This window comes from Syngnathus floridae, chromosome 15 (genome assembly GCF_059516105.1).
Source record: "Syngnathus floridae isolate MCC-2025c chromosome 15, RoL_Sflo_1.0, whole genome shotgun sequence".
NCBI classification, from domain to species: domain Eukaryota; kingdom Metazoa; phylum Chordata; class Actinopteri; order Syngnathiformes; family Syngnathidae; genus Syngnathus; species Syngnathus floridae.
In genome coordinates, this window is record NC_142427.1 from 6,222,456 (window position 1) to 6,236,450 (window position 13,995).

At 41.7% G+C, this 13,995-nt stretch overlaps 1 protein-coding gene across 4 annotated transcripts in view; it reads left to right on the top strand.

The window, feature by feature from the left end:
* LOC148386105 (neurexin-2-like) overlaps window positions 1–13,995 on the top strand; it is a 102,854-nt gene that overhangs the window by 43,101 nt on the left and 45,758 nt on the right. For all 4 annotated transcript variants that reach the window (XM_088397665.1, XM_088397663.1, XM_088397662.1 and 1 more), the window contains 5 exons: window positions 3,389–3,550; window positions 6,733–7,162; window positions 8,127–8,510; window positions 9,837–10,040; window positions 11,983–12,009. In XM_088397665.1, the coding sequence (XP_088253791.1) occupies window positions 3,389–3,550; window positions 6,733–7,162; window positions 8,127–8,510; window positions 9,837–10,040; window positions 11,983–12,009 (1,207 nt within the window). The remainder of the gene's footprint in view (window positions 1–3,388; window positions 3,551–6,732; window positions 7,163–8,126; window positions 8,511–9,836; window positions 10,041–11,982; window positions 12,010–13,995) is intronic.

Genomic DNA, 13,995 nt, shown 5'->3' on the forward strand with positions numbered 1-13,995 from the left:
AAATTCCAAAACCAAGAAAACTCTACCCATGCATACGATTTGACCGCGCTTTACGCTAGACTTACGCTGGGCATGGAAATAGGACCCATCAAGTCGAAATTGTTTGACTAGTATGTGTGCGCTACATGCTGTGCTCAGGCATGTTTGGAGAGGTAGGCTTGGGCATCATGTTTTAGTCATGTATGTGTTTTCAAATCATGCATGTATAATCAATGCAATCATTCCTCCCACCAGTTGTTGATTATGATAACAGCCGGAGGGTGGGTCAAAATAATTGAATTCTAAAAAGTAATTTGTGATCAGTGTGTTGTATCTCTACCATGATTAATTTACATGAAAGTGATCCATACTTAAAAATACTGCATTGTACTGGTACCGAGATTCAAATTCAATATGATCAATCGACATGGGAACCAGCGACGGGGAAAATCAAATATCTCCATGTGCCCTTCCACTTCAATGCCTCAAATTGAAAATATTGTTTTCTACGGCCCCTGTCCGTCAGTCACGGATCCTGAGAATAGTCATTACTTTTCTTTTTCTTGACAGTGGTGACAACTATATACTATATGCTTGAATAATATTCAAACTCATTTTAGGTGAATGTGTCAGTGATAGATGTATGACTTCCTAATGTTAAAACCAGACTCATTTTTCAGGTCCCAAGTCCAGCATCAATGACTTTTAACCTCACGAATAAAGTTTGGGATGAATGAACGCATAATTCTTTCCATTCCTTTTTATTGTTGTTGTCAGCTATCTCAGAACTATTAAGATCATGTATGTTCTGACAAGACATTAAAAAATGACATTTGGGTCCCGGCCAGTGTTACGACGTCTTAGCTGTTCTTAGCGACTTTATTTGTGGCGTCAACACGCTGCGGCGGCAAGTTTCCTTGAATGACTTGTGCTTTTTTTTTTGTGCCAATGCTGTGGGCTCACATAGTGGGGGAGTGTGCTCAACACGTTCAGGCACATAAATTGTGTCAATTCATGCAGAACTCCTTTGGGCTGAGCTGCCGAGCAATATTTTTTACCTCAGATGTGCTTTTAAAACATCTGCAACGAAAAAAGTCTGACTGCAGTCTCCCTGTGATCATTTCTTCCACATTGAAACTTTATGGAATTGCGCATCGCTGATAACACTTTATTCAATCCAAGGGAGACATTCAGGGGAGGAAGAAATACGCTCGGCAAAATAAAGTGAGCAGCGTTCACCTGCAGCATAATTTTACTAATCTTGCTCTTGTGACGTGCGGTGCATTTCAATGCTGGCGGGCCAAAGAAGGAATCCCGGTGTATCTAATTCAACATCAGCAGTATATTATGAGTCCGGCCACATGAATCACAGCGTAAACTTGCTTTCTCCTCCATGCCGCTCGAGAGGAGGTTCAATGCTCGGGATGTCACTTCTGCTTTCAGCCATCCATTTGATCCCTGTGTAAATTGCCTTCGCCTCAGATAAGTTACCTCCCTGACATGTAGATATGGAGAACTTTAACTCTCCAGAGAATGCTGGTGGAAACATTTTATTAGATTCGCTGTTGCATTTCAGGCAAGAATTCCTCCAATTACCACCCCCTGCCCTTTCTTGTCTCTTCTGTTAGCGAGGCGGACAAAATGATTTTCTTTTCTCACCCTTATTAATGATGCTGCTGCATATTGACATTGTGTGATTGTACACAATATCATTTGTTGTTTTGCGTTTGCTTTTTATCCGCTCAGTAACTTCAACAAAAAAAATAACAGTACATACGTGACCCGGCATAGCAAAATGAGTCAGAAGTCACACTCTTTAGATTCTGAGAGTGTGCAGATGAATGTGAATGGGTTCTCTGAGTGTGCACTCCAATCCAGCTAGTCACCTGAGATCAGCTCCAGCCCCCCCAAAGAAAATAACTGGTGATTATTGTTACGTATTTCTACTATGGCTTGCTTGGATTTTTGCTACTTTCAAAATGGATACAGTCATGAAAACAGATGCTATTTGTTTTGTGTAGCCTTTTATTTCATATTAAAAAGTCATTTAAAGTCAGTTGTCTAAGGTGCGTAAAGACGCTTTAGATGTTGCCAAGTATAAACGGGAGAGCCGCATTTATCAATTTCGAGACATAAAAGCCTTTTATTTGATGTGCGCCATCCATCAAGCCAAAGCCAAGCCGACTCATTTTCAAAGAGTCAAAGCTAAAGAGGTTTTACCACAAGATGGACAGAAAAAAATCAATATATGTCACGACAAGAGAATGGGCGACAGCTTGTCCCATCACTACCTTGACTTTTATCCTCTAGCTTTCAACGCAAAAGGATATCTTTGGAAAGAAATCCTGTGTAAAATTGTGACGAAGACGATCGCCAACTGTTGAATGTTGTTATTCTTTGAAATCAACTTTGGGAAATTATTTTCCTTCAAAAAAGGAGAATAAAATGAAAAATCTTTCTCATTAAGTCAAAGAAGCAAAATTGTGGTGCCCTGTTTTTAAAGAGGCACTTTATCACTGCGGCGTCACCTAATCAAAATGATAATTATCCATGAAGAATTGTAAATCAGTCGCTGTAGATCATTAAACCTGAACACTGCCAGACACTTTTAATTCATATAGCCGCAGAAGCTGCTTCCCATAAAGGCTGCAATACTTTATCAATTCATGGTCTGCGTTTTAAAAAAAAATCATTATGCTTCTAGCGTCTTTTTAAATTTGACCTTTCATAAGCTGCATCGGTACTTCCTATCAACTTTTGGAGTTATAATTGTTTTAATTTCGTGTCATGTGTTGGGGTCATGTGTTCCATCTGTTAAGAAGTTCATGTTACCAGTGGGCTTATTGTCATGGCAACAAGCATTTCACTTGACTGCACTGTTTTACAATTCATCTACTCTGTCTCTTGTGATGTGACTGATACCATTTTTTTTCTTTTGTCTCTGCCAGTGGGCAAACACAGTAATTAAGCTCACCATTTTTGTATTTTTAAACCCAAATTAATTGAGTTTTCCAACTTGAGCAGCATCCGCATTGCTTTCGGTGCCAAAATGTGATTTGAAGAAACCTTTGCGGTGTGCTGACTTTACTGCAATCACAAACGGGAATGGGCAGAGATTAGTGACGCTATCAATGCTGTGTTTCTGTAATGGCTTTCCAGATCTGAGAGTAAGCCATTATCAGGCAAAGAACCATGTGAATGTGAATTCTTGCAGCCAGTGAGGAAAAACATCAAAATGCATGACACAATTAGGAAGATAAGAAAACAACGCTGGGTTTGATTAAATGTTTTAAGTATTAGAAAATCAGACTACGCCAATTAAAAAAAAAAAAAAGTCTTTCTATATCAATACAAAGTGAAATAGGACTTGAAACAATTGAAGCATAAAATCATTTTATTCCGCTTACAGGTGACAATCTTGGTGGACGGGATACTGACCACCACGGGCTACACCCAAGAGGACTACACCATGCTGGGCTCTGACGACCTTTTTTACATCGGGGGCAGCATTGACACAGCTGACCTGCCAGGCTCGCCGGTCAGCAACAACTTCATGGGCTGCCTTAAAGACGTGAGTCTCGCTCCACCATTAAAATCTTATCCTGAAAGTCACACTTGTGACTTTATAGCTCCCTATGGGAAGTGGGACAGAAAGTGGCACCATATGCAATATACATAAGTAATATATTCATCTTTTTCTTTTCACTCTTGGATCTCCTCTCTAGGCTCGTACTCATTTTTAATCTTTCCATAAAGCCGCGGTCTGCACCTGTCACTTTGATTATCTCCACGGAGCACATTAACATGGTGTACTTGTGCATTAGAATTATGTCAGGTGTAAAGCGCCACATGATCTGTTCATGCCCAATTTCCGCTGTGTCGTGTAACTTTTTAATAGGAAGCGCAGTCGCGTAAAAATCCAGTGAGAACCGTCAAGTGATATTACAGCCACTTTCTAATTCAAATCAATGAGTTTACATTCGATTCACATGACCCTTTTTTTGCATACGTAGCAATAAAGTTTGTGTTTGTCCCCATCCTGGCTTCCCCCAGCAAAGCACTCTGCATCAAACAAGCAGCTAATCCGAATTATAGGCTGCACAGAATTCACCAAGCGAATAAGGTGGAGAGACTAAAGCAACAAACAGCATATGTGACTGAAAGCTTGGCAGATACAGAGAATTTCACATTGTTTTGCAAAAATCAGACTGGGGGCTTATTTGCGGAACTGTGCCAAAGCTAGCGTAAAGCTTCGTAGCTGTGTGAGATTTGACTCTTATTGTGTAAATTTTTCTATTCAAAAAAATAGAACAAAACGCAGCATCGCTTGGTGCCACTTTATTCCCCTGGCCAAACATTGGCAACTCACTTCATTTGCAAGCCATTATGCCAGCTAACAATCCCAACACCTTGCAAAAATAGCTTACGAACTTTCATCAACTGGAACGACTGTGGACGAGTCGATTTCAGAACTCACGTTGTCGCAAAAAAATAATGTTTAGTGATTCAACTCCTACTGAGTCTGCATTCTGCTGTGTCACACTGCCAACTAAGCTTGCTCGAATAACATTTATTCCTGCAAACGAATCTTTCTTTGCATTTCAATCAGTTCAATTAGATCACCAAGAAAAGTTAACACGTTCAAAACAAAGTGTTATTTTAACATAGGCTGTTGTTGATACTGTGCAGGTGTGCCTAATGAAATGTCCCATAAATCATCTTTCTATGAATTTCTCCCTAATGGCAATAAATGCATTTTCTCATTCAAGAGCGTAACTCCGATTTGCTCCAATTTAAATGTTGGCGTCGGTTTCAAATGAGGGTATAACGTATCATTTTCAAGTGCAGGCGCTGGATGATTTGCTCTCCGTATTTACTCTGCAGCGTGAAGGCGCTGAAATGAAGATGAGATGTTATTTATGGGCAGGTTATTGTCCCGGCATTACTGCAACCTCCGCTCTGTGGGCGGCACGGCTGGTGGTGGTGGTGGTGGTGGTGGCATTTGGGGCTTGCGCTGCTAAAACGTTTTGAAGGATGCCATGTGCACCATGGCCGTGAAGACGGGATGACAAACGAGAATGGGGGGGGGTAGCCCCACTAATGAGGGCGAGTGGTGCAGAGGCAAAGCTGATCAAATAGGATCAGCCTGCCAGGAAATGCTGAAGCGAGGTTCAGAGACGGGTCAGTCCAGCCTGGAGCTTTTGCAACCACACCGATAGGGCCTGCGTGATGAAATGTGAGAATTGACACGTTTACATTCTTCTTAATCCCGGTGGGAACTAAAACCAAGCACAGATGCTGTTTCAAGCCACGGACGATATTTTGTTAAATATCTTAGGTCATTGTCCCATGATGGATCTGTTTCGAGATGATAATAGAGGCCATCGGGTTCATCTACTAAAAGGGAAAATAAAAGCCGCTTTGAGACAAACGCTTCAAGCGCAGCTTCCGAGAAAGTGGAGACACATTTATCTACGGGGGTCACCATCTGAGAGCTCAACATTACACCAGGAGATCCAACATTGCGTCATTGTCCTCCATTCATCTCAGAAGCCATTTTCTTGCCTTGCAGACCACAGAATCCGACTTTCTTTCCTACTCACGATGAATAATTGAATTAATTGTATCCTTGAATACATTTTTTTGTCATGGAGTGACACATTTGATTCGGTCGCTTGTTAATGGAATCGTTTCCACTTTACACCCACTGGTTGCTCGAGCGCATTATTTTCTCTGCCTCACACTATTGCATTTAAACTCACCGATATCCTGCATTCATCGCTAGTTTATTTCGATAATGATACAGCAAGCACAATTTGCTATTCGGGAGATTGTATGTTACAACCGTTCACACCGAGTGGATATTTCTTTTTTTATCTCTGCTAATAAATCACTAATGTGTTCCTATTAAATTTAAAAGAAACTTGTACGTCATTTTCACCTAGTCAGCTTCACCAACCCATTTCAGTGCTTAATTAGTCACAGTGAGGCAGTGCGACGTGTGATATTGGCTCATATCCCCTTTTGAGCCGGCCTGTAAGTCCTGTGTGCAGCGTGGTGTGTCACCTCCGGCACTGACTGGTGGCATGGTGATGTGGCAGATAACACATCGGGCTGCGGGTGAAATGAGATGAGCTTTATTTTTTTGTGTCCCGCTGTGCATATTGATGAGGCCAAACCACAGTACAATAACATCAACAAGGGGGAGTCATACGAATGCTGCTGAAATAATCACGGGAAAGGAAATATCAAATTGAATTTTACACAGTCACACTATTTTTTTTTTGAAGATATGTCGGTTTGCTGTCAGTACTTGTTATAAAGAAAAGGAAAAATAATGACACAGCCGAGTACATTAGCCACCTTGTGCCATGCTTTTAAATGCTTCAGTGAATGAATTGTGATGACCTTGAAAATCCAAATTTTATGTCTGCCTTGTAAAAGAAAAAGGAAAAAAAAAACATGTTTACAAATGAATTAGAGGTCAGGTAAGGCAACACTCACTGTTGTAGAATGTTCCTGGAATAAAAATGTGCTTTGGCTCAATAAAGGTTGGCAACTATTGCCTTTTCGGAATTTGAATTATCTTATGGTTATTTTTAATCAAGGTAAAAAAAATGTCATGTGATCCTCACAATTATATAAGCTTGTGTTGTGTTGATTGCTTTATTTATTGATGAGAAATATCCTGACATTTGGAATTGCCTTGCACAGCTGTCACCTCACTGCGGCGGCATCTCTTTCATTTATCAGGTGGTCTACAAGAATAATGAATTCCGACTGGAGCTGTCACGGCTGGCTGAGCAGCGGGACCCAAAAATAAGCATCCATGGCGACTTGACGTTCAGCTGCGAGAGCGTGGAAGCCCTGGAGCCGGTCACCTTTGACACACCGTCTGCCTACCTGACATTGCCCAGGTGGAACACAAAAAAGACAGGCACCATATCGCTGGACTTTCGCACCACCGAGCCCAGCGGTCTGCTGCTGTTCAGCCACGGAAGGCTGCTGGGGACGGCGCCTGAGAGCAAGCCCCGGGCCGACTTCTTTGCCATCGAGCTACTAGATGGTTTCCTCTACCTGGTTATGGATATGGGCTCTGGCAGCATCAAAATGAAAGCCAGCAGCAAGCGGCTTGATGATGGCCAGTGGTGCCATGTGGACTTTCAGAGAAAAGGCCGTAATGGTAAGGGAAAAAAAAAAAAAAAAGAATAATAATAGTAATGTGTATGTGAGGAGGCAGGGGAGACTCTCTGTCTGCTTCTGTTACTGTGTTTCACTGCTCTTAGCGGCCGCATAGAAAGATTTCCAAGCTGTGAAGTCACCATATGCCAGCTCGAATACAGTCACTGCGTCGTGCCCTTGCCATTTTTTTTTCTCCCACTGCAGCCAAACATGCATGCATATGCAATGGGCTTTTTTAATTACGGGGATATTTTTAGCCATCATAATCTATGCATTACGTTTGTGTTCAATTATAACACCAATTTAACAGTTGCACTTATTGAATGGGATTGTGATGTTCCATTATTACATCACCAAAATGAACTCTCATATACAGTAGAACGTTAGGATAATCCAAAATGGCTAAAATGGGTGGGTAAAGGGGCTCAGTCAATATTCTTGAATGACTTATGACGAGAATATTCTCTTCTTGGCAGGAGTGATAATGCAACCTGTAAAAATTGAGTCGCAACATGACAGCAAAAATTCAAGACAATAATGCTCAACTTTGTCACTGAGAGGTATCGATTCATTCAATCCCAAGTGAGCATTATCTTTGTGGAGGCAGAGCAAAACGCTCAATAAGGGTTGGCTAACATTAAATAGTAATACAGGTTATATTACTGTGAATGCCTGTCTTAGTTTTTTATTTTATTTCATATGGTTGCTTTATTGCTTGCCATTTCCAATTGAGTCGTATGATTACAAATCTTTCTCATCCAAAGCAAAATTCAATGTGCATCCTCTTGAGATCTGGCTGAACTGTTTCTTTATTTACACTTGAGAAAAAAGCACAAAGACAAGTGCCCACTTCCTCATTCCCACGTTTCTTCTTTTCTTGGTGCAGCCCACACACACACACACACCTGTCGTAAAATCTTGCATAAGCCTAAATTGACTCACTGGCTGTGGTTCCGTCCCTGCAGGCTTTATTTCGGTGAACAGCAAGAGCATCCCGTTTTCAGCCAATGAGGGCAGCGAGATCCTCGACCTGGACGGGGACATGTACCTGGGGGGTCTTCCTGACGACCGCCAAGGTCTCATGCTTCCTCCAGAGGTGTGGACCGCCTCCCTGGGCCTGGGCTACGTGGGCTGCGTGCGGGACCTTTTCATTGACGGCCAGAGTCGCAACCTGTGGAGGCTGAGCGAGGTTCAGGGCGCCGCAGGGGTCAGCAGCCTGTGCACGAGGGAGACTCATGCCAGGTGCGGCCGAGACACGTGTGCCAACGGTGGTCATTGCAAGGAAGGCTGGAACCGACACATTTGCGACTGTAATGGCACCGGCTACCTGGGGCCCAACTGTGAGAAAGGTAGGAGCCTCAGGCAGCGAATGGATGGATGAATAAGTGAGCACAAAATACCGCTGCAAAGCTTTTAGCACACTTTGAACTGTATTTTATTCAGCACCCAGCTTGGAAAGTGACATGAAATAAAGATGTACAGAAAAAAGAGCATCGCTTAAACCCATGCAGTCCCCCCAAATAGTAATACATTTCTACCAGCGGTAAAATCCGATAATCTATACGGGGCCTCCCGTAATGAGCACCATCACTCACTTGATTGATTTCTGATCATGTGGAAGGTGAGCATGGTGGCCAAGTGGTTAGAACATTTGCCTCACACTTCTGAGCCTACAGTCGTCCTTGCCAGTAGTTGGCGCCACACTTTGGCAGTTAAACACATCATGAATCATCTAGCATGTCAGAAAAAAAAAAAAAATATCACAATTATCTCTCATTGTGTTTATTGGAATTGTTTGTATTAGTATTCCCACTCAGGGATGATTCCACTTTTATTGACAGTTTATCTCATTTGCATGCTGCATAACAGCAAAATGCCGCTTCACCGTGTTTGTTTTGAATTTAAAGTTGGGACACTGTACATCAGCTTTTTCATTTGTAATCGTTTCCTTGTATCACCCGAATCTGAACTACCCCGCAATCAGTCAAGAATGTTATAAATGGAATGCCTCTCCAACACAATCCACAGTGCACCTCCCTAATCCATATACTCCATTATACTATATTGGTAAATCTACATGCACAGGCGGCACAGACAGAGACAGATTATGCTTATCAAAGCCATTTTCTATACAAGCAAATTGCAGCGAAGTGCCAGTTTGGTAACAAATGATCAGCATTATGATGTCGCTGGGCCTGTAAGCTTTATTCTAGGGAAGCAGCGTTGCTTTACTAGCAAGTATTCATGCAGGTCAAATCACAGTGAAGTAGAATGTGGGATGTATGGAAAATCTCTCGCACTCACCTCGTCACCTTGCTTCTCAATGTCTGCATCTGTCATAAATGTGAATGCTGCTGCTTTTGCTCCCACTGAATGCTCCAGGCTTTTTCTGCCATCTGCTGCAAAAGATGAAAACTGCAATGTCAATTTAAATCATGGCCTAACACGGTTAAGCTTTTAAAATGCCGGGTTCATACGAGTGCTAGAAATAGGGAGATTATAAATTCATGTTGTATGGAAAGTGCAAACAAAATGCTTTCCCTGTAGAAAAAGAACCATCTGAACGATCTCTCCCAGCCAATCAGTGAAGTACTCTTGAATTAAATATTATGTATAGGAAATATTTTGTTTTGGGGCAGCCTAGTGGTTAACGACTTGTGTTCTCCGCCGCCCAGACGCTACGGTGGTGAGCTACGACGGCAGCATGTACCTGAAGGTGATGCTTCAGAGGACGCTGCACACGGAGGCCGAGGACGTGTCCCTGCGTTTTATGTCCCAGAGGGCCTTTGGCCTACTGGTGGCCACCACGTCTCAGCAGTCAGCGGACACCCTGCGCGTGGAGCTGGACGCGGGCCGAGTCAAGCTGACGGTCAACTTGGGTAATGCCGCATCAGCAGATACGCCGGCAGATAATATCTCGCCTGACCTTTTTGCAGGAAGAGTCACTGAGCCAGTGATCTCTTGATATTAGTCTGCCGTCACTCTCTCCCATACCATCCTGGTACTATACAACTATAGTTGCTTTCAAAGAGATACACGTCCCTTGAGTCTCTTGCTTTATATTTATTTCAGATAAATGGGTCAGATTTCTTAGGGTCGAATTGCGAGAGATCGTTATGCTATTTTTATAACTTGCGTATGTTTACCGAGAACGCTCGCAGCTAAACGCTACTTAATCTTAGTTGTTTGCATTTAGTAGCTTAAGTATGGCTGGCGAGATGCTAGATGCTAGTTGGCAGGGGAAAACCTGTAGCTTGCAGCTTCAATTTGATATGCACCTTGTGTGACTCCAGTCCTGGAACTTTTCTGACATATATAATGTATGAGCCTTTCCCACAGTGTCAATATAAATAATATAACATATCAACTCTGGGAACATGTTGGCAATAAAACACTTATGATGTCGTGAGTAAGGATGGGATTCTAGTTAATTGTTTAACACAAGGGATTGATGGTTTTTTTGAAGCAACTATAGTCTTTCTGTCTGTCTGTCTGTCTGTCTGTCTCTCTTTCTTTCAAGTTCACGCAGTGGTCAGGTCCCGCCTGACCAGCTGTCTCTCGGCTCTTTTCAGCCCTTCAATGGCTTGTCTGCAGTTCAAGGAGAAGGCAGTCAGAGACCACATTCATCACAACGCTCACACATAACACTTGAAACCTCACGAGGCCATTTCACAACGCAGCCCGTCTAGTTTAGCGCTCGGGGTGGCACAGATGAACACACACAAACACACAAAATGATACACTGTGGTCTCCGGCTTTCTGCATCCACTGCTCTGTGATGGTTGACAGTTCGAGAGCACTCCTCAGCCACGTGATGGAACATAAGTCATGCATTGGCTTAATTATTCACACCATGCAGAAATTAGCGACTGGCTCTATTTTCAGCCCAACGCTGGAATTATATATCGTATTTAGAAAGGGATTAAGTGCTTCTAGGCTTGGGCAAATGAAATCTGACTTGTGTGTGTTGTTGTTTTTTTGAAAACAAGTTCATCGTGGCTGTAGGTTGTGCAAATCGCCTCTTTCCTCTGCATTTAATGTGCAAAATGCATCTCCACCATGCAGGCCCTCACAATAAGCAGGAGACATCTCAGTAATAAGTGAAGTGCATCAAGGAGGAGCTCAGTCTGCTTTATTAAAAAAAATAAAAAATAGTTGTGTATTCTCCCTCCTTTCTATTCCGGGCCATAAATATTAGTTACATCTGCACAATTTAATAAGATCTAAAAACAAGATCTTTCCTGATTGATTGAGTGATACAGCTCTTGTTTTGGCTCTCATTGTACTGTGCAAGTGTACCTAATTAAGTGTCCCATAAGTCATTCTGAAGGACAGGTCATCTCTATAGCTACCTTCCCTGTTAACAGGAGGTGGCAACCGATTTTTATCTAGTTCCAATTTAAGTTCTTATTACCTGCCCCTTAAGGCACACACTCAATCCACTGCATCACAACTCAAGCAAGCATCGTCATGGTAACTGCAATTCACTCGCCAGCGCCGAATCTAAGCCAACCAATCAAACTGGACGCAACTTCTGTTTTTTTTATTCCACACCGACTAAAGAGCTCATTGATTGACTCTATTCTATGGCCAGCACACGCTGAGATGTTTCCATTCACTCACTGTTCCTTCTCTGAATGCCATTTGCACAGCGGGGAGGAAAGTGGCGCTTTAGACTCTCGAGGTTGTCCCCGGATGGTGGGCTCTGAGAAGCACTGACGTGTCTGCAGAATGTACCTTTGAAGGATGTGAAATATTCTCTCCCCTCTTTTTTCCCCCCTTCTTCTTTTAATCTCACCATCTCACTCTCTCTCTCACCAGATTGTATCAGGATAGACTGTAATCTCAGTAAGTGTCTCCTACCATTATCTGCTGTATTGTGATTGACAAAAAAAAAAAAAAAAGAACATGCACTTTGATGTATTCATACTGCTGTCATTTAATGCGAACATAATTGTGGCATTTTACTTGAGGGATCTTTGATATTCACATTTGTTTGATGATCTTAAACATTCAAGCTATGGAAAAAAAAAAGGGGACTTTGAAATATTTTTTCCTTAGCACTGTAAATTACTCATTTAGGTCCTCATTGCAGTCTTAACGGCACATTTGAAGCGCTGCCATCTAACGTTTGGCACTTGACGCAGTCCTGTGACTAATTGGTCCTCCATTTCTGATGCCTGCTGATAATAGCTGCAGTACAGAGCATTTATGTTTGGTGGAAAAAATAAACAGCCTGACTCATCAGCGGTTTAGACATGCAGCCATGTCACTAATCTCACTTTTGCAGTTAAGCGGAGATTATTTTGGTTATGATATTCGATCGATGAATGAGGCAAAATTATCAGGGCCATCTAGAAAGAAGATAGGCTGCTAATTCACAGTGACTGTTTTTTAGGAGGGGGGGGGGATAATCTATTTATAGCTGCTTAAATCATGATATGTCATTGAATACTATTATGCAAATCCAAATGAATCAGAGTTTGAATCTAAGCAGTCATCCAGCACCACCAGAAACTCATTATCCGGTTTTAATGCGCAGTGATGTCAGAAACTCTTGCCTGTTTCATCACAAGTATAAATTGTTAAAGACAATGTGATGTGCAGAGGGAAATAGAAACTACAGAATTTGTTCAAATTAAGAGAAGATAAGGACAAAAATAATTCCATTCATCATAGTTTGTCTGGAAAAAATAACTGCTTTAATGAAAGTGGTCTTGCTGTGCAAATATTACAGACAGTGTTAATATGTGAAATGAGACAGACATACTTTAATTTGATTGTCTAGACTACAGTTGAAAAACAAGATTTTGCAATTCTAAAAATCCATTTTAGGATTAAACTCTTGCCTGCATGGGCATTTTAAGTCTTCTTGAGCATTTCAATTCTGTCTCACGCTGAGCTATTGATCTGCTCTGAAGCATATTGAACTGATAGATTAAGGTTCCAAACAATGCCTTGTTGGAGTCCAATGTTTGTTTTGTTTTTTTTAATCATACGCAGGTAAGTTGTGTCTGCATTTTCAGATGTTTGTGTGTGCATGTCTGGAGGTGAATGAGAAAAGTCTAGTGTGTTTTAGGGAGGGAGGGAGGGAGGGAGTAATTTTTCTTCTTTAGGCTCAACCAAATATGTGCTCCTCTGCTCCAGCAGGTGGCACTGTGTCGACATGAACTTATCAGATTTTCTATTGCCACTGCAATTTATCACCAAATGAGTTTATTAACGCTCCAGATGTATTGATGGATGAAAGAATTTGATGAGGGGACAAAATTTAAATTGTGCAATTAGCTGCTTAAATTATTTAGCTCATATCGTTTAGGGGGAATTAAAGTTTACACCAACTTGATTACAGAATGAAGACTTCACATTATTTAAGTAGGGTCGAGTCTGTTTTTTTTTTTTTTTTTTCAAGGGGGTTTTGAGGACACAGCCCATCTGTCTCATCTTTGTAAGCCAATCACTATTAGGAGATCACAATCGGAGGGTTTGCTTGTACAAAATGACATAATCTGCATCCTTTGATTCTTACATGCTTACCGCTTTTAAAGTCTCTGCGCCTTCTTATAGTTGACCTAAAAAAAAAAAATGCAGTCTATCTTGGGAGTTATCTTTCCCTTTTTTTAATCCAATTTGGATGTAAGTGGAGATCAAAACAGATGCAGTTTTCACTTCACTGCACTGGTGTACTTGTGTGAAGCACAGAAATAGTCAGAAAGGTGCCACTAATAAAGGAAAGGCTATTTATTGTTGACTACACCCTTTAAAAAACTCAAAATGCAAGAAATGTCATCATCTCACTGCGACCCTCACACTGAGAAATCCAAATGCTCCCGA